The sequence below is a fragment of the Manis pentadactyla genome, chromosome 3, assembly GCF_030020395.1.
Source record: "Manis pentadactyla isolate mManPen7 chromosome 3, mManPen7.hap1, whole genome shotgun sequence".
In the NCBI taxonomy this organism is placed as follows: Eukaryota; Metazoa; Chordata; class Mammalia; order Pholidota; family Manidae; genus Manis; species Manis pentadactyla.
In genome coordinates this window covers 67,455,655-67,477,525 of record NC_080021.1, presented here as the reverse complement: position 1 = coordinate 67,477,525, position 21,871 = coordinate 67,455,655, and the positions used below count along the sequence as shown (strand labels likewise).

General features: G+C 39.6%; 1 protein-coding gene across 11 annotated transcripts in view; it reads left to right on the top strand.

Moving 5' to 3' along the window:
- The window catches only part of SULF1 (sulfatase 1), a 165,649-nt gene that overhangs the window by 80,804 nt on the left and 62,974 nt on the right, over nt 1-21,871 (top strand). For 7 of the 11 annotated variants that reach the window (XM_057498006.1, XM_057498002.1, XM_057497999.1 and 4 more), the window contains 3 exons: nt 5,867-5,939; nt 6,245-6,476; nt 17,508-17,747. In XM_057498006.1, the coding sequence (XP_057353989.1) occupies nt 6,305-6,476; nt 17,508-17,747 (412 nt within the window). In that variant the 5' untranslated portion in view covers nt 5,867-5,939; nt 6,245-6,304. Of the gene's footprint in view, nt 1-1,364; nt 1,507-5,866; nt 5,940-6,244; nt 6,477-17,507; nt 17,748-21,871 lie in introns of those variants that run through there. The other 4 variants (XM_057498004.1, XM_057498000.1, XM_057498003.1 and 1 more) reach the window with 3 other exon arrangements.

Below are 21,871 nucleotides of genomic sequence, written 5' to 3'. Positions count from 1 at the left end.
GTAAATATCATTGAAAATATTACTGCACTAGGCAGAAAAAGACAAGTATCAAATGATTTCACCCATATGTGGAGTATAAGAACAAAGAAAAAAACTGAAGGAACAAAACAGCAACAGACTCACAGAACCCAAGACTGGACTAACAGTTACCAAAGGGAAAGGGACTGGGGAGGATGGGTGGGAAGGGAGGGACAAGGGGAAAAAGGGGCATTACGATTAGCAGACATACTGTAGCGGGGGGAACACAGGGAAGACAGTACAACACAGAGAAGACAAGTAGTGATTCTACAGTTTCTTACTACACTGATGGACAGTGACTGTAATGGGGTATGTGGTGGGGACTTGATGTTGGGGGGAGTCTAGTAACCATAATATAGCTCATGTAATTGTAGATTAATGATAGAAAAGAGAAAAAGAAAAAATATGTATTACTGTACCAAAAGGAGACTGGTGTATCTTCTTCTCTTGGAATTTCCATAAATTAGATTGGCAAACAGGCTTTCTGGATTTTGTCAGCTGTGAGTTTTTGTTGTTTGTTTGTTTTAATTAAGGTATCATTGATACACAATCTTATGAAGGTTTCACATGAACAACATTGTAGTTTAGCTATGGAGTTTTTAAGAAGAAATTTGCTCTTTCATGGTTTCACATATATCATAAAGAAGATAAACATCCTGCAGGGAAAGAAGTGATGTATGGGCAACTTAAAAGCCAAAATTAAGGGTGAAGGGCCATATAAGCTGGCTCTAAGAAATGTGAGTGTGTAGACTGGCAGTAGTGGGTGAGGGCAGGATGTGGATACCAGCTTCTTACTGGTATAATCCTATTTTGCTTCACTCTTGCAATAAACTCAGTGTGTTCTGGCTAAACTCAGCTTTGAGTAATTACATTCTACCTCCCCTGCTGTTTTGATTGGTTATGGTGTCCCTTTTGTCCTCTGTCTTAACTCTGGGGTGGCATTGCTTGTACCAAAGACAGTACCTTTGCCCTGAGAGGTTCATTTCTGTGCTGAATGGGCTCTTCTGATCCCGTCTCTCACCTACTTTAGATGTGTGGTCATTCATTTGTAAAATTCTGTGTCATCCTCAGATTTAAAAAAAAAGCACAGAGTCATCATGTCATCATTTTAACAACTCCTGTGTGATACAGGGCATTTAGAATTTAGGACAATTTCAAAGTTTTAATGGAAAAATAGTGAGTAAGTTTGTGAATAGGGCCAGATCTACAGCCTTAGAGGCAAAAGTCAGCTTCACTATGGAACCAGGTGTATTCTAGGCCATCAATCTTCAAACCCTTTGTGCTTGGAGTCCCTTTATGTATTGAAATGTTATTCTGCTTTTTCCACTTAGTTGACATTTGCACTGATGGTGTAAAAGCAACCGTGAGTTCAAAACTGCTTTCGTACTACTCAAGATGAAGCAGTAAAATGAATCATTTTATGAAACCTTGACCTTTGAATGCAATGACCTTGACCTATGAAACCTACAGGTTGACACAGTATTACAGGTATGGAGGATTCCCTCTCCCCACCAAGACTTTTTACTTATGTGGATTACTGCTATTGATACTTAGAAATTAAAACTGAGAAACTTTAAAAATATTTATTCTTTTGAAAATAGTAATAATGTTATATGTTAAATGATATATTTTATGAAAAGGAACTGTATATTCCAAACCAGAAAAAAATTGATGACGAAAGTGGCATTGTTTTACATTTTTGCAAATCTAATATTCATCTGAATAGAAGAAAACTGAATTCTCATATCTGCTTCTGCAGTCCATCTGTTGAAATATATTGCTTTGATTGAATCATAGGAATAAAATTCAGCCTCACATGGAGAAGTAGTTTTGGAAAAGGAGAAGTATTTTAATAGCTTTTTCTGCCACTTGTAGATCTTTTTTGATACTATGCCAAAACTTGACAAGTGGTGATTTCTTAAACCATATCAATGAGTTCTTCATACTCTGTTACATTAAAGTCAGTGATCATCTTGCACTTTGATTGAAATATTTTTACTCATATTTAATTTTTTAACACTGTATTTGGTCATTTGGGAAATACTGGTTCACTGAATTATGAAAATATTCTATAGGTTGACACAGTATCAGAAATAACATGTTAATATCAACATCAATGTCGACAGAAAGGTTTACACATTGGAAAGTTTCCAAGTTCATTTGCAGATATAAGTTTTCCAAAATTCTGATTTTAGCTTGAAAGCTAGGTTTCTATCATTGGCAGCAAATACAACAGATACTGTTGGTTGTTTTCCATGAAATGACAGCCTCATTTCATTCATTACTTGAGAAAATGCCTGCCCCAGTATCCAAGTCCAAATCATTCTTCAAGTAAAAATAGAGTTTCATGAGAAAAGAGAAGCGTCTGTTTCAGCTTATAACTTAGACACAAAAGTGCTTTTCCTCAACAACCATCATACCTCCATAGACAGCAAAAGGCACTATATGTACCTCCTGCCTCATAAAATAGAATAATAAAAAGAGGTGCATTCAAAGGTCAAGGTTTCATAAAATGATTCATTTTACTGTTTCATCTTGAGTAGTACGAAAGCAGTTTTTTACTCACTGTTGCTTTTACACCATCAGTGCAAATGTCAACTAAGTGGAAAAAGCAGATTAACGTCTCAAAAAAAAAAAAAAAAAAAAGCAAAGTCTGGCCTTGTGGACTCTCCCCAGAGGACCTCAGGGACCCCAAAAAGTCCCAGATTACATCTTGAGGACCTCTGTCGTGAACAAAGCAGGACCTTTTCAGCATAGTGCTACCATCCTCTTACCCTCAGCCCCAAATGCCCACATAAGGGGGCTTGGTGGAGACAAATCCCCGTAAATCCACAGGGACCATGAGGCTTTGCTTCCATTAGGGGGTATTGCTGGATGGGCATATGTGGACTAGACTCCATCCAATTGGCTTGAAGTCTTCCCAGTCCTTTTTTTTTTCTTTCCTTTATGTGTGACTTGAACCTTTTAATGTCACATTTATAGTTTGGCTTGACTTCCCTAAAGAAAATCCTGTAAACTTTCCACACTGATCGGTCATAGCTACAACTCTGGTGTTTCATTTTAGGGCTTGAAGCAAAGGCAACTTGTATTCCGGTCCTTATTTGTGAATATACTACCATTCCTCAAACTCACTTTCCATGTGAAAAGCCTCTACATTTCTCCCATTTTCTATGATTTCCCAAGACAAATTGTTAGTCTCTAAGGACACTTGTCATCTGCCACAAAGTATCCAATTCAAACGTTGCATCCTGCTCTCCTTTGTCAAGTTCTGCATTTTGTCTGTAAGGTTTTTTCTTCCTTCTTTACTTCTTTTCCTTCTGAAGCTGGAAACCAGGCAGTGAGAGGATGACAGGTTTTAAAAGGTCATTTTTGAATAAAGAATAGTCTGTGCCGTTTTTCCAGAGTGGTGTGTTTTAGTGAGGGAGGTGGAATAAATGATGACGTGTTTTTGCTGGCCAGGCCTGTCTGAAAGTCCGGTTTTCTTTATCACTCAATTTCTCTGTTTTCACATATGGCACAAAAATAAACTGAATCAATAATAAACTGTGGCACACAAAAATTTATTTCTCTGCTGCACCTTTAACTCTCCAGAAAGGGAAGTCACTTTATAGGTAAAAAAAAACATCTATTCTGCTCTCCCTTTTCTTTATTAGGAAATGATTTTCAGTGTAGTTTATACAAGGTACCATTAAGGCTAATTTTCTTTTTCCTAAAGGAAGAAGTAAAGTAAATAAGATAAAGAAAGGAATAACCAGTAATGTTGATTGGGTTCCAGGGAATGTTATCAGCATCTAAATTGTTAAGAACTTCCAGTTTCATGTGTGACTGATTATTTATACTCCCAAGTGCCACTGTTTGCTCGACACAGTGAGCCTGACTGTACTTCCCTGTCACTACTGTCAGTGGAGGTCAATTTATACGACAGAAGAGGCAAGAAGTCTCTGCTCACTCTCTCTTCCCAGATCTTTGCAGGCTTGGAGAGGTGAGCAGAGTTTTGCTTCTTAAAGGATCAACCGTCTAAGAAATGTCTGTATTTAACTATTTATCCTGATGCACTCTCTACAGGAAAATGCTGTTGTTTGACTTATTTCTTTCATTTTCCTGTCCTTTCATGTGTCGGTTTTCTCATGATTTAAAACAAATGCACAGAAACCGAACAGTCCGTGCAGGACAGTTGCAGGCTTTCAGCGTTTAGTATGCACGGTAATCACGAAAGAAGCCTGAGTTATTAAAACAAAACAAAATACCAAGGCTTACTTATTGACTTTGTTGGAGCCAGGATCAATTGGAGGTGGCTTGTTTGTTGCTCTGCTGATAATGTAGTCAGGACTGCCCTGCTGCTGACACTAAATTTCGTTTAAAAACCTATTTCTTGTTGACTCTCTCTCTCTTTCTCCCTCTTTCCCAGAGTAATTACAGGCTGCAGAATGAAAAGCATTAAAACTGTTTGCAAAACAGCTCATAAAGTTTAAAATAATTGTGTGTGTGTCTGTATGTATGTAAAACAAAATAATGTGTATGATTTTGTATATGTATAATAAGATTATATAAAAACTGAACAAAGGGACCAGAATTATGTGGAAGGAAGCATCCTTTTTGGTGATTGGAACACAGTCTTCTTTCACTGCCCCATGCCACCCTCCAGAACTTAAGGCATGGAAGTGAGCATTGGAGTCCTTTTCCTTCTGCTATGCAGTAGGAAATTCGTTATGCTTAATTAGTTATGCTTGTTTATCTGATGCCAGTTTATTGTTGTAGATCAAAATACAGACCCTCAAGTGTGTGGGGACAGAGCAGCTGATGAAGCGCGCTGCTATCCCATTAATTTTAGGGCAGCCTAAATTCCCCTACAGACATTCCCTCATGACATTCAAGAGAAAGATTTTTTTTTTTAATGAGTCCTTTGCTGTCTTCCAGAAGTCCAAGAGAAAAGCTTTCACCAGGTTAGCATTCTAAGAGGAAAGGGGCATTTTCCAACCCTTTCAAAAGTCTCCTCCTGTGCAGATTTGCAAAGATTTTGCAGTGCACCCCTCCGGATTTTATTTATTTTTAATGTCGAGGGCAGTTAACCTCCAGCTTCAGAGCCAATCAATCATTTTGCTTTTGCAGGTTTAGATCTGCTGCGGCAAACCCTTTGTGCTAGTGGCACTGCACCAGGTCTTGATAATACTGAGGCTGGTGCTGACAGTCAGAGGAGGGCTCTGTCCCCTTCGGCACTGGTGCACTGAGGACACAGGCTGGACAGAGGGACCAGCCTCTCCTGGAGGAAGCACCGTCCCCCTGGTGATTGATGGAGGACGGTTAGGAGCTTTGAGGAGGCTGGGAGGAGCTACCCTCCTAGTCACTTACTATGAAGTCTTTGTCAGCAGAAAGAACTCTCCTGGGTAGTCAGCGACATAATGTAGATGACAAATGACAGCTTTGCATTTCATTCTGCTTGATAAGTACTCTATGCAGGTGAATTAATGCTTCCCTAGTACGCCCCCTCATGCCCACCGCTCCCCAGTTGCAAACACTTCTGAATGCACTGTGGTTTCACCAGCCCTGCTGGCTCTCCCTGATCAATCCTTAATTTTCTTGGGGTTCTTTAAAGTCCTATTAGGGTGTGAGCAGGATGGTACCCATATCACCATTTATGGAGCTTTTTTATTGTTGGCATTTATTAGCAACTCTAAATGTGTTTCCTTCTGTCTCTCCCTTTTGGAGTACAGATAAATAATATATATAAAAGTAATGCATAATATATAAAATAATAAGTAACATACTGTTTCAAGAGACTATTTCAGACCAAAATTGGTATCAGAGTCCTTAGCTGACATTTCCTACGTATTTTTTCTACCCCTTCTAGGACCCCATCTGCAGATGTTCTGAATACCTCTGAGTCTAGAAACTGACTATTCTACCAGGACACCCAATTCAAGGTATTAGCTCTTGTCAGAAAGCTTTTACATCTGAGCTCTGTGTTGGAAACTATATTTTGGCAATGAATTTTGAAATAAGAAAAGTTGGAAAGAGAATAAAGGACAAACGTGAATTTGCAAAATAATGAAGTGGTTAGAAACCTACCCAATGCCAGTAAGGGTTTGCCACTTCTGACTCATGTGCAGCCCTTTCTCTGCCAGTTTGCATGCCAGTTTGCACTTCACTGTAGCCCTTTTCCTGCAACTGTGTTTGAGGTTTGTGTTTCATTGTAGTCCCTCCCTCTCCCTTTTCTCTGACTGCCTAGACCTGCAGAAGCCAGGAGACTGAGACGTTTTGTCAGCTGTGCGACACTGGACCGAACACAATGAAGTATTCTTGCTGTGCTCTGGTTTGGGCTGTCCTGGGCACAGAACTGCTTGGGAGCCTCTGTTCGACTGTCAGATCTCCGAGGTTCAGAGGACGGATACAGCAGGAACGAAAAAACATCCGACCCAACATTATCCTCGTGCTCACTGATGACCAAGATGTGGAGCTGGGTGAGATGCTGAATTTTTCGCTTGTTAGTCTCTTCGGCTGATTTGAGCTGACCTTCCACATTATTGGTAACAGTCGGTGAACATTAGGGGTTTGGCACTTAACTGTAGTACCTTAACTAACAACCCGGTTTATAAAATGTACTTCATTGATTATAAGGTATTTGGTTCATGTTTCAATGTTACTTTTATGGTCTTAAGTTTTTAAAACAGTCTGTGGAATAGGAGGATGGAGAAGAGAAGGCCTGAATACCACAGGAGTCAGAGATTTAACAGTGCACCTTAGAAACATGGTCAAGAATTGTGTAAATATTTGGGCAAAGTTGTTTCAAAGTGTGTGGGATTTGGGTGGCAATTCTATGCAGTGTGTATGTATGAATGTACGCAGAAGCTAAAGGAATTTTCAACAGTTAGTATTATTAAAGCGAATGATTTTTCACAGCTTGTGCTTATTGTTAGGTCATTGAAAGTATTCTACATATCTTCTGGTAGTCATTCACTATCACCTTAGATTTGATGCTCTTCTGAGGAATTAGCTCACCTCAGTTAATCTAGAACACTTAGAAAACTTGCTGAAATTGTGGTTGCAGCGTAGCTTCCGGCTCATCTGATTGTTTTCTCATTTTCTTGTCTTCACTAATGGTCCAGCTCTGTGGTCTTTTCTGTAAGCCTGGGATCAGTTATTCCAGGGAACCCTAAGAGAGAGACAGCGTGCCCTTACAAGGTGTCACCCGCACTCCTTTCCATTCTTGGACTCAAGTTCCTCACTGTCGGGAATCGCTCCACTACGCTTAACCATCACACTCAACTAGACCCACTGGTGTCTTTTAGACCACTGCTTTGAGAACACCCTGGGCTGCTTTACAGAGCTGCTCCGGCTATGCTTCTTGAGAAGCCCTCCATGCTGGAACTTGATCTGCAATGGGAGGGAACTTTGATTTCCAGCTGGAAACAGAACCATGGAGTCCCAACAGAGTTAACTCCTTGGGTTCAGCTGGAAGCAAATGCATTCAAACCCAGCCGGAGTAATGATTGCCGAAGTTGATTTGCTGAGTCTGCTCTGTCTGACTTGACTTTTTAAACAAGAATATTGATTTTCAGACAGCATGCCAAGATGAAAAGTCTTACAAGTGTGACATTAGTATGTATGTGGCTGGTGGTTTAACTTTTCTTTCACCTACAAAGCACGAACTGATCAAGTTTGAATTTACCTTCCATAAGAATCTCTCATCTCCATCCCTTTCACTACAGCCAAGATTTATAGGCTGTTCTCCTCTCTCCCAGTGTTTCCCTCACTGGTAAAACCTGTCCCCTCTAGTTTTCGCCCCACCTGCCTAGTCTTCACACCATTGCCAGAATCATGCAAGTATCTGATCAGGTCTCTTCTGTTCAAAAGTCTCCAAAGGTTTCCCTCTGCCAAAAGGATTAAGCCACTTAGCTCTGTGGGCAAGTGAACTCTGGGCCATGTGACCCCCACTTAGCTCTCTAAAGCTATTTCCTCTTTCTCCCACTTTGGTTTTGTGCTTCATGGGAATACCTTACAGTTCCCTGAAGGGGTCTGGTGGTTTCATCTCCCTCACCTCTATGTCTTGCCTTTGCACATCTCATCCCCTCTGCCTTTCCCCCTTCTTCACCTGGAGAAATCCTGTCTATTCTTCGTGACCTAGCTCTCAAGGGTCTTCCTTCACCAAAACCATCCTCCCCTCCAACAGGGTGATGGAACTGTCGTCTGCACCACCTTAGACATGCCTCTAGCATAGCCCTTAATCTGCCATGTGTCTTCTGCTTAGAACAACTAGAAGGCAGGTAATGTTTTGTTTCTATTGCAATCCTGATGCTGGGAACATAGGAGGTCCTAAAGCAACTCAAGATGAACCCACAAAGGCCTGAAAAAGCTAACACAATTGCCAGAATTGAACACAAGTATCTGTGATGATTTACCTCTTCAATATACAGTCCTTGTGTTGAAAATAAAATTAAAATTATTTGATAAATTTATTTTTAACAGAATTTAAAATTTCAGCCTTCTCTTACAGTTCATTCATTTGTTCAGTAAGTTATCGAGCAGTTATTAAGTACCGGCTACTATTGGAGGCATGTGGATATTATGGTGAAGGGGTGTAGACCAGGTACAATCTATCCATTTGCTTCCTACCTATCTGCCTTTACCTCCTTCCTTGATTTTTCTGGCCAGACACCATGCAAAGCATTCGTTCAACTTAATCTTCACAATAACTCTGAAGTAATTACTATGACTCTTCAACTTGTACATAAGGAAAATGAGCCTTAAAGGAGTCATGTAGGCTGTGATGAACTACTGAATGGTGAAACAGGTCCCTGCGCTCCACAGCTTTACATTTAACCAGGATCCCTTCCGTCAATCAGCCTTTCAACAATATCTACTGAGCCCTTCCTAACAAAACCCTGTGAACATATAGTAATGTTCTAGGTTCAGAGAACGATAACAGAAGCCCAAGATGGCTTTTATTGTCTCATTGGCAAAACAAATTGATGAAGAGCCACAGTGAACCCTGGGATAAAAGTTTAGAAAGGACCTCCTTTCTCTGCAGAAAAATTACGCTCTTGGTCGTAGTACTGCTCAATAGAGACTTTTGCCTTGATTTTATGATGTTCTCACAACACTAAAGTTGGTTTTTTTGGTTTTGGCTTTGGTTTTTTACCACCTTAACCACATTGAGTGTGCAATTCAGTACTGTCAAGTACACTCACACTGTGGTGCTGGGCCCAATCTCCAGGACTTTTTTTATCTCAAAGTATTAAAACTGTACCCATTAAATAATAAATGCCCACACCCCTAACCCCTGACAACCACCACCCTGCTTTCTGTCTCTGTGAATCTGATTGTTCTGGGTACTTCATATAAGGGGAATTATATAGTATTTGTCTTCTTATAACTGGTTTATTTCACTTGGCCTGATGTCCTTTCTCAAGGCTCATCCATGTTGTAACATGTATCAGAATTTCCTTCCTTTTAAAGGATAAATAATATTCCATTATATGTATATACCACTTTTTCATTATCCATTCATCTATTGATAGGAATTTGGGTTGCTTCCACTGTTTGACTATTATGAATATTGCTATTCTGAACATAGTTTCCTTTCAGTTCTCTGGGGTACATTCTGAAAAATAAATTTGCTGTATCATTTGATAATTCCACTTTTAATATTTTGAAGAACCATTGTATTGTTTTTCATAGCAACTGCACCATTTTACATTTCCATCAACAGTGCACAATGGTTCCCATTTCTCCACATCATCACCAACACTTGTTATTTTCTTGCTTTTTGATACTAACCAGCTTAAGAGATATGAGGTGGTACCTCATTGTGGTTTTGAAATGGTTGGGTTTTGTTTTAGTTTTTTACTTACATGTAATTGTGTTTGCCAAATGCTTGAATAGATCACCTAAGCAAAACTCTGCACCTGTAATACTGCAGGCCTTTTTGGCTACTGCACCTCCAGAAAGATATAACAACAGACTTAGAAAAGGATTAGAAAAACAATTACAAAAATTGTAATAGGATACTTTTCCTTTTGGGAAAGAATAAAACAATTTGAACTTCTTTGTCTGGAAAGACAAAGGCTAGAAGGATTATAATCAAAGTTTATGCAGTCAAGCTGGGAAGGAAAGCTCTTATTCAATAGGAATGGGGGCTACTCCCTCAACTTTGTCAGAGGACAAATTATTAAAATAAACTAGTACTTTGTGAAGGGAATAACACCCATAAGGAACTCATTGATAAAAGTGCTAGAATCTGGCCTATGGATAACACTTTATCTTTGTCCAAACAACATTCATTCTCATTATTGCATTTTATTGTAATCCCACCCAAGTTGGATAGGTGGGACAAAGATTGTTATCCTAGAAGAAAACATAATCTGTGGAAAAATTCAGTGACTAAATGACTGGTCTCTGTACTTCTGGATTTGCTTTTTCTACAATGTCAGTAGTTCAGGTTTGTCTATACCTGCAAATAGCTCAGGTTTTTCAGACTTAAGTTAATGGGTGGGAGATTTATACTTTTTTAAACCAGAACACCACACGTTTGTTTGGGATGATACCTCTGGGAAAGAGATGGTAAACAGGAACATTAGTAATATCCATATTTTATTTTTAAAAATTAGAAACTGTATGTGAAGCAACTGTGATCAAATTTTTAGCTTTGATAAAACTAGGAGATGTGTTGTTTATTCTGTTATTTCCCTGCACTTAAAATATGTTATAAATCAAAAAGAAGAAAATCAGAGATGTTTGTGGGACTCCTCAAGCTTTCTCGGACTAGAGTTAGAGAAATTAAGCTCTAAATTTTCCCCAAGCAGTCTCTAGGTGCCACTCTGTGAAACAAAATATTTGGGTTGATTAGATCACTGATTTGACTGAATGTGGCATTTCTTAAATTCTTAAGAAATTGAGTTGATGCTAACATCTCAGTAACACTGACCCAAGGATTCTCTTAAGTGGAATTAAGAAACCACAAATAAATGGAAATACTTTGTTCCGTTAAAGCAAAGGTCACAAATGGAATCTGCAGTCCAGAGCTATTCCACAGATGCAGTTTGCCTGACCAGCAACATTTTAAAAATCAGGTGATTTCATGTGACAAGAAATCCAGGTTCCAACTTTTCTTGAAAATCCAGAAGAATGAAAGTTTGCATTCCCATGAGTTAGCTATCATTTAGAAGCTTGAATGGGAGTCAAGTTGTCTCCGGTAGGAGGGACAGTCCTCGCCAATCACCGTGGTCCCTACCTCTCTCCATTGTTCCCCAATGATTAGGCCAAGAAGCAGTTATCATTTACCATCATGTTCATACTGCTGTTTTTCTTAATGATCAGGGAGAGGTTCTAACCCACATCTCTATCAAACATGAAAACTGAAAAATGAAAGTTCTGTGATTTTTCCTATACCTGGCTGCCTTCACTTGTCTATCCTCCCCATCTAGTCCTACAGGCATGCTAACTGCATTGGCCTAAGAAACTAGTCTGTTTCTAATGGTCTTTTGCTCTTTGGGATGGGGGGTGTGAAAATAATGAGTCTTAGTGACCTGGAAACATTCCAGGCAGATCTATATCTGCTTCTTGGTCGTCTTCTCCCAATTTGTTTTTCCCTGTTAGTTTTAGCTGAAACATCTGTTTTGGTTTTTTTTCTACCAAGTCCATAGTTTTGGTAGAAAAAGGTATACTGTTTTATATTACTTTTTCTTCTGCTTTCAGAATTAAAATTCAATAGACCATTGTGGCCATTTTTAATATTGGCAATATCACTGATTAGTGTAATATACTTTATGATGAAAATAACTTTGGCATGAAAAAATAGCACTGATGTATTTAGTACAGACCATTTACATATTTAAAACATTAGCTATAGTGCATCATAAAACAATGACATCTAGAAACAACTGAACAATTGATAAGAGCTGTGCCTGCTTGTTGTCATCACTCATCAAACCGTGAACCTTTGCCATACACAGGGAGACATGTCTCTAGGAAGCCAGGTGTATGTGAATCTCACATGCCTACGATTTCTGTAAGAGGTGATGACAAGGACAATATTTATTAGTGAATTTCTCATTTTGTGAGTTTTTCTGGACATGATAAACAGGCTTAATGAAAATTTTAATATTTGAGAGTACAAAATATTGAATAACCAGATACTAAGATATTTGAATCAGGAGAAGTAAAGCTTTGTTGTAGTTTAACATGTGAATGCAGCAGTGCCAGCTCTCTGTGTGATTTTGGTAAAGGATTCATTAGTGGGACCTTTCTCCCTCCCGACATTTTCACATGGATGATTTGGGAGTACATGAGGAGAGTATGTAGAATGATTTAAATTCCTGTTCATGATTCCATCCAGTCCCAATAACCTATCACATACTCCATGCAACATACTGATCCTAGATCCTTGATCTTTTTAAAGTCCACCAAAACTGGAAACCTGGCAAATCTTATGGGATTCCTGGAGTGCCATGTCTGTCTGCCTCACCTCTGACCCAGCAGAATCCTGTTCCACAGCCATTGCTGTCACAGCATCCCTACCATGCAGGAGCAAAGGCAGATGTCCTCAGTCCCAACCTGGGTCTCTGGCACTGGGACAGCTCTTCTTGGCACTCCTGGGATTCAGCTGTGGCCTGGACCTGCCCTGTCCTCAAGCCAGGCCAGGCAGCAGTGCCACCACCCCCCACCAGCTACTAGACCTAATTACAGTCACTTCATTTCATCCCTGTCAGGCCTCCACCTTGCAGGACAATTTTAAACAATAATGAAATCACACTTTTTGCTTAGGAGGGGTGGGGGAACAGTGCTTGTGTGATGGAGAAGAACTGATAGTTTTTGCTATAAGCCAGCCTGAACATTTCGAGTCAAATCATAGAAATTGCAGTTGACCTCTATCTTAGTCTGTTTAAGCTACTACAACAAAATATCTTAGATTAGGTGGGTTAGTGGCTTATAAACAACAGAAATTTATTTCTCACAGTTCTGGAGGCTGAGCAGTCTAAGATCAAGAGGTCAGTAGAGTCGGTGTCTGATGAACACCCACATCCTGGTTCATAGATGGCTGCCTCTTCATGTGCCCTCACATGGCTGAAGAGGCAAGGGAGCTCTCAGGGATCTCTTCTGTAAGGGCACTAATCCCATTCATGAAGGCTCCACCCTCATGATGGAAGCACCTCTCAGATCCCCACAGCCCCCACCTCCTAGTACTATCACACTGGGCATCAAGTTTTCAACAGGTGAATTTGGGGGGGATGCAAGCATTCAGTTTTGTGATAACCTGTCTACTCTTATCCAAACTTTTGGAATTCAGAATAGATTGTCGAGAGGGAGAATAAAAAGGCAGGAGAAGCCTAAGCATGGTAGGGATGTCAGTGGGATGAGGTCAGTGCAAGGTGAGATCACAGCCCACTGACAATATCTCTGGCATGAACTGCTTGAATGACATGTTGCCATTTGCTCCTCAGCATCCCCGTGATCTGGTCAGGGAAGCTATTCATAGCTTCACTTTAAGGATGAGAAACACAGAACAAAAGTGGGTAAATGACTTGCTCAAGCTAATTTGTGACAAAATCCAGATGTTTCCCAGGAAATTCAAGTCCTGGCTTTCTCTTATTCTTACCATCCTAGCCCTGGCCTTGTGAATGTTGTTACGAATCTTTGGCCTTAAGCTTCATATCATTCTTATTTAGTAATTGTTCTAATAATTAAGAACCAGAATTATTTGCATTTTAGGTGTCAAAGGTCTGAAACCCAGAAAGGTGACTAGTTTCAGCTTAAAACAGAACTGAGCCCTTCCAATTGTAGGACAGGACATTGTTCCATTCCTACTCTAAACAGCTGTAAATACAGTTATGACTTTTATTACCTAATAGCTGTTGGTAGAGTTTCCCAGTGAAAAGTCAGTCATGCAATCACAGTGGCAATAGATGAGCACAAGGCAATGTTGTGATCAATGTTAATCATGGCACAGCCATAAAAATGAAGGTGCTTTGTGATCCACTGAGATCAGTGTTTAACACCAGTGTGGACGTCAGCTACTGAAGGCAGACACACCTGAAGACCACTTATCCTTCAGCTGGACCTGAGCTACTGAGATCACTTCAGCCCTCGTGAGGGCAGAAAGCAGGCATTGGTGTCCGTCAGTATCTCCCCTGAGAGGTCAGATGAAGCAAAATATAAGACTGCAGAAAGTGAGATACACCTTGATTATGAGAGCAGATGTCAATGTCACAGCCATTACTCAGCCTAGCTGGAGCTTAAGGGCATAGTCTCTGGAGCAGACTTCCTACATTTGCATCTGTGCTCTGCTACCTAGGGCCTTTGTGGCACTAGGCATGATATCTAACCCTTTTGCACCTCAATTTTATTATCTGTAATATGGGGGAAAAAATAGTAATACCTACTACAAAGCATTACCGTCAAGATTAAATGAGTTGATGCATGTGAAGCCATAGAAGAAAACCTGGCTGAGAGTAAATATGAAATCAATGTTTCCTCTTCCTTCTGCAGTATTTTATAGACTTGGAAGTAGTCTAAGCCATTCAGATGACTTAAAACAAGCACCCAGCAAAATCTCTTCCAGGTGTCCATTTCCCCGATTCTTTGCCAATCCTGGAAAACTTGTGCAGGTATGGTCTGTGGACAGGAGGCATCAGCATCCCCAGAAAGCTTGTTAGAAATGCAGATTCTCAGGCCTTCCCCAGTCTTAACTAAATCAGTATCTCAGGGTGGGCCCAGAATTCTGTGGCTTAATGTGCTCTCTTGGTGATTTTTGAAGTCGGAGAAACATTGTCCCTTTGCTGAGAAACTTGAAGCCAGGTGCCCACTTTCTGGAACCCAAATGTTTTCATTCATCCCTTAGACATGGGGACTGGTTAGAAGCAGAGCATCTGGAAGGATTGTTTAGGGTCTCAGCACAGCCGTCTCAGTTAATCAGAAATAACAGTGACGCTTAGCATAAGAGGCCAGTTCTGGCTGGGGCCATTCCAGAGATGATGAACTAGGCTAAGTTTTAGCCCGTTTTTCTATTACTATTTGACCTCAGATGAGATTTTCACCTACCACCCCATATTTGTAGCTCAAATGAATCTATAAACTGGAGATTTGCATTTTTGTGATTCAGAACTTGGAGGATGGCTTCCAGTTGCTTTCTTTTACATTTGAATTCAGCTAAAGCTCACAGGGAAACACTGAGAGCTTGTTGTTTGAAACAAAGAGATTATTAGGCAATGAAACCCCATAAACAGTATTTGCTGGGTTTTCCCCAAATTCAAGATATTATGGTAAATAAACACTGTAAATATCTAAAAAGGGAAGAGAGTAAGTGGACCTTCAGCACCTACTTGATTTGTCATCCACTCCTGTGTCTCTATTCGTCTCTTTATCTCCAGATGTTTCCCCCATATGATGAACCAACACAACTTTTCTAAAATGTACTTCTTTGATCTTCTATAGGGCATATTTCTTTAGTTGCTTCTTGAGCAACAGTGAAACCATTACTTTCAGAATTTTCTTCCTGTGCCAAAAACTTTGAGGTATTGGTCAACTCATTGCCTCCTGATGCATTACAATGTCTTGGATCTGCTTCTTAGAGTCGCCTTATTTTAGAGGTACAGTCCAGTTCAAGGTTTACCACCTCACAGCCTGCTGGCTTCGGCGACCTCTTGGCAGCACCTGTGACAGACCTTTCCCTTCTCAGTGCCAGACCTCTATAGCCACACTGCCCCAGCAACACCTCTCAAAGACTTTTTTTTTTAAATTATATGGTTCATACTTTTGACAAAAAACCTATTTTGCCTTTATTTTGTCTGTTCTAGCAAATCCAACTGTCTCTGCCCAGCCTCCAAGCCATTTGTTAACTCTGCCTCCCATGTTTCATCAAGACAATTCTCCATGTTGTTTTTCATTTCACGAAATCAACACACTGTGCCCATCCCTGTGCTTAGCTCTTCACCCCTCCAGAGCACCATGCACCGCCCTCCCCATGCCTCCTACAGCACACTGGACCCATCTCCTGTGTGTCTTGCTCCTTTCCTTTCGTTTGTCCTCATCTCTTGGTTCAGAGCTCTTACTGAACATTCACTTCAAATCTCCTCTAACCTTATATGGACTGCTACTACCATATCTGCATGCCTATGTGTATGTTGCACATACCCGCAAGCAATATTTATATGTAGGTTCTCATCTAGATAGCTGACTACTGAAGACCAGAGGCAGCAGATAATTTCCATTTCTGCGGGACCAGCGCAGAATGCTGAGGCTGATAGACTCTTTAGCATGAAATGGACGCTCACTACATGTTATTCACTGATTACAAAAAGGTTGCTTGATTGCCCTGAAGACAACAGAGGAGAAAAAGCAGTTAGGAGTCCTCCTAACTGAACATATTTTAGGGAGTTCTAACAACACCCAATTAGAAACCTTCCTCCTGTTTTCGTATGTTTCATGTGAGCGATAAAAGCTAAAATGTGAAAAGATCAGGCCGGCTGTGGCTTTTTGGACCACTGCATGCTTCTCTTCTGCTCTGAATGCCTGCCTGGTTTGCATTATGATTTCTTTCCTTGCTGGAAAACTGCATAGACTTTCTCCCTTTCTTTGGAAGAAGTGGGACCTGTTGGAAATGTGAGGCTCCAGGATTCAAATGCAGTGGGCTTGGCTTAGTGCTCTGTAGTGCATTTCTTGACAAGTCCTGAAAAGACTATTGAATTCTGGCCTGGGCTTTTTTCTGCAGTATTTGGATGTGTTTCAGCTGCAGTGTTTGGCTGGATAAAGTAACAGAAATAGAATTTTTTTTTTCTTTCTCAGCAATCTTATGTTACAATTTTATCCTTTACAGCTAAAATTTTACTGCTATACAAATACTTTTGAGTGCAATAAAATTTTAGCTCTTACACAAACAACCTATATTTTAAAATTACATGTAAACAGGTAAACATATAATGTAGGAGTGCTATTCTGATAGAAAAGCAGGCAGATATTTGGTGAGTTTGCTGGAGGATGCCAAGTTACATTGAAAATTTCTTTTTAATTAACTAGAGGCATTTTGGAAGGACTTTTACTTACTACAAAAATTTTACCTCCTTCATATAATGAAAACACTATATCTAGTAATCTCTGTGATGTCACTAGCATTGTGCATGTGTGGTGGGCTGGGGTTTTGATGCTCTGTGTAATGGGCTATTGTTCTCCCATAATCTTCAAAGAGCTGCTGGCCTTTGACTCTGCTCCATAGCAAAAATGCTAGCTTTAATGATCAGATTAGCCTGATTTTTTTGTTTCCTTCTTGACTAAGAAGAGAATAAGCTGAAGTGTGCTTACTATTCTGCAAAATACTTGAGATGGTAAGACCCCAAATGTTTAATTTTCTTCTGGAAATGAGAGCCGGTCAAGTTATAGACTCCTTCCAGCCAAGGGAGGGAAATTAATAAGTCAGGGGAATAGAGTCACTGAATGACATGATGTAAGAGGGTGTTCACATGGTGTGCTCTACTAAACAACACTGAAATTGTGCCTTTCAGGGTCCCTGCAAGTCATGAACAAAACAAGAAAGATTATGGAACGTGGTGGAGCCACCTTCACCAATGCCTTTGTGACAACACCCATGTGCTGCCCCTCCCGATCCTCCATGCTCACGGGGAAATACGTGCACAACCACAACGTCTACACCAACAACGAGAACTGCTCTTCACCCTCGTGGCAGGCAGTGCATGAACCTCGAACGTTTGCTGTATATCTTAACAACACTGGCTACAGAACAGGTAAAGGGTGAACTTTCTGGCCCATGACCCTCTGGTAACACCATCTTGGACATAGGAAAATGCATTGTGCAATGAAATACGTGAAGTTCAGTAAGTCACTAAATGGAAGTAGTTTGGCCTTTTCTCTTCTGTATCAGTATTCTCCCAGCCCTTCTTTTTTGCTCTGAAGAATGTACCAATGAGAAATCCCTTAGAGAAAAGTCAGGATGATTCTCAGGGGACCTGTTGTGAACATGTTGGATCCATCAGAGTGCCCAGCAATTGAAATTTTCCAGGAGAACCTGCAATAGCAGAGCTTTCATCCATTTACCTGCTTATTTCAACCCCTAAATCTCAAAGGCTCATTGCTTAGCTTGAGGCTTGTCTTAGATGTTGGTAAATTCCTGCTGATTGTTTCAGTGGGAAGTTGTCAAGTGGTTTGAAACTGCTTCACACCTATCCCAGGGTGTGGGACACAACGGATGATCAAAATTACTTACTGAGTTAATAAATAATTGAATGAATAAACCAATGAGGTGTACCTTATTGATTCATTTATTTATTCACTCATAGTGAGTAGGATTTGGAGTTTCATTAGGTTATGGTCACTCTTAGGTCTTCACTGTTCATCTCCATCTCCCAGGAAATGAAGGCCTCCCAGTTACTACACCTGCTATCGTTGGTCCAAACTACTTATGCAGAGCAAGAAGAGGATTTTGATTGGTTGGTCTCTTGATGATTGGGGACCTATTTAAAGAAAGGTCATGAATATGATGCTAATTTTTCTAAGAAAGAAGTAAGCCTCCTTCTGGTAATGTAGCCCCCCAAAATGTTTGTTCTTCCAGCATTTAGATGCTCTCCTCAGGTTTTCTGAGCATTTCTTCATGAACGGAAACAAAGGTGTTAATAGATGGGCTGCCAAGGTAAAACAATTTTTTAGAACCACCTAGACTTACTCATAAAAAATTAAAGATGCCATCATTAAAGCTTGTGAAAATGATTTTCAGGGCTATGGATTCTCCATTCTGAAGATTTAAAAGTAAAAGATTTCAGATAAATGTATTCTCTCAAATCTCTTTTAAAAAGAAAATAATCTTTCCCACTGGGTTCAGGAAATATGTGGCCATTTGCTTCTTTGACACTTAATATTTGTTATTTATGGACGAAAACATCGATTTTCAATATGATAGCATTGTCATTCACAGGCATCTCAGGATCTCCACTCACAGAAGAAGCTGCCCCCATAAATCTCAAGGATGTTCATTTATGCTTAGGAAAGTAACTACGTTCCTAAGAGTGCCTTATCCTGAGTGTGTTTTCTCACATAAGTGATTTAAATTTACAGCACCTTCATCTGAGAGCTGTAAAGCAATTTGCAAATCCATCAAACATCTCTGGAGGGTTCGTAGACAGCAAGTGTACTTGACTGTGTTTTATGACTGGGATGGGGATTTCAAAAATGGTGTGACCAGCTCAGAAGCAAAAGCAGAAATGGTCCCCTAAAGCCTGGTTCCTAATTTTAACCATCAAATTGTGTTTTGTTCATGAGAAGCACTGTATAAAACCAGTGCTTTCAACTCCTAGGCTCCTTATAATTTAATTCCTAGTAGCAAACATAGAGCTTGAAGGGTTGGGACTGTCACCACATCCAAAGTGACATGGATGATTTCCATCAAAAGAAGTAGATATGTAGGGTGACACAGAGAACATTCTAGGACTTACATTGGTCAACTAGGGTTTGCCAGTTTGTTTCAGGATTAAATCAAGAAGGAGGAAAAAAGATGAATAAGTTATGGACTTATTGTGTGACAAGACTTTGATATGTCCTTGAAATTTGCTAAGAAGGTAGATCTTTGGTGTATCACCCTAAAGAGGAAAAAAGTGAAATGGTAAAGGTGTGAGGTGATAGACATGTTGACTGGGTTGTTGGTGGTGAACATTTCACAATGCTTACATATTTCATGCTTCAGATTACACACCTTACATATTTATAATTTTTAATCATCAATTATACATCAAAAAGCAGGGGAGAAAAAAGAAAAGGGAAAAAGATGGAAATTAGTATTTGTTGCTTACCTACTCTGTACCAGGCACTTTACCTAAGTTGTCTCATATAACTCTTATTGCAACTGTGAAGGATTTGGCTGGGTTACCAGTGAAAATGCAGATACTCAGGAGAGTTATTGTAAAGGTCACAAGCTAGTCAGTGATAGAATAAATCTAGCACATCTGACTCCATAGTCTTTCCTCTTTACATTATCTTTTTTCTTTCGTATGGTTCTACCATGTATCATTCCAAAGCTCCTTGAGACACATAAAACATAATAGGATACAAAGGAATAAAGACCCTGGCTTGTTTATTAAATGGAAATGAAGAGCAGTACTAGGCAAAGGCTGGTATGCAAACCACAGGCCGTGGAGTTGTAGAGAAAAGCTGTATATCTGAACTAAGCTTCTGATGGTAAAAGCAAAAATTGAAATGCCATCCATTACAAAGTTCACTGGGTCTCCAAGAAAACAAATTGTTGCTTCTAAGAAGCATAGTGTATTCTGGTACTTGTTTCAGTTAAACTATGCTGTGTCCACCCTACAATGGATTCTGAAAGGTTGAATAAAACTGAGATAATTGAGCTCAATTCCCTTTTTTTGAGATGAGCAAAGTTAGACCCACAAGATTAAGGTGACTTGCTGAATTGACACATGTGATGTACTAATGGGAAGAGCAGATGTCAGGACCTTGGTCTTAGGGCTCTTTCCAGAATGCTCCCCTCCCCTTATGCATTAAGTCTAGGGTGAAGCTGCTCACCATAAGGCCTTCCCAATGACAACCGTCAGTCCTTTCCTGCAGCCCAGCAGGCCTGCCTCAGTCAGATGTCTTCAAGGAGATGAGATTTGCTCCTGGAAAACTAAGTCTGATTCTGAAGCCAACTTTCTCCCCAGGGGTCTAGGCACTTAGGTAATAATGTAATTTATAGTGAGTCATCCTACAGAGGAAAAGGAATTCTTTAAGGGAAACAAGGACTTTTCCAAACAGTTAGGATTAGAAAAAGGATGATATGCACTAAGGAAAATAAATTTTGATATGTCCAGTTCAGAAAAATTGAAAATTGAATGACTAAAATGTCAACAGTAGAGATCTATATGATTTAAATGTATCTTTGATGGGAAAGTATTGAAGTGTCTCAGATAATAAGGAAGCAAAGACGTCTTTGTGACAATAATTATTGATCTAACCAGGGACAGAGTCCCATTTGAAAATACACAAAAAAGCACATCAGGAGGAAGGCATTTTAGGAAATTGAGAATCGGTGAGTAGGTATTACACCAACATAATTATTTATGAACCACTAAACTAGTGAGGAAAAAGCCAATACATAAAGATTTTATTGTCTTTCTAATAATGAATACATTATTCGGAACATTTAGCTGAGAACCTAAGAGAAATAAGGAAGGAAACTGAAATATGTATTATACATAAATGTCCATCTAGAGAAAAACACAAAGCAGCAATCAGTTTTATGAAGAACAACTCAGAGAATACAAATTACAAAGAGGTTTATTTTGGGAGGCATCCAGAATACATGGATTGAATTGATCCAATATTATATTTACCATTGTATGACGTGATTTTCTTTTTTCAGAACTGAGGCATATTTTTGGACTGGCTATAGCCTAAATTTTTCTAACTTTACTCATGGAAAATATGACTGAAACAGCTTAAATGTTCAAGAAGGGGAAAATATAGCAACATGCCTATTGCATTTTATGTTCTGATGGGTGAGGTGGGAATGCTATTGGATTATCTATCATAAAAATGAATATCTTGCCTGACCATCTGCTCAGAAAATTTATAAGTTTCTTATAAGGGTATGGACATGAATATAAAACCTTGCGTAAGTTTTAAGGTAAAAGTAATAATCCACATATGAGAGGTAGTGTCCAGTGTTAGAAAAAACCCTGAACAAAGACTGAGAAGAGCTGGAGTCATGTCCTAGCTCTGCCTTTCATTTGTTCTGAGAATTTGTGCAGGCTGGTTTTCCAACCTATATATGTAATGCAGAGTTTGGACTACAATGATCCTACATTTTCTTTCTTGTCCAAAATTATGTTGTAATTTTATTATAATCACTGTAATTATTATATTC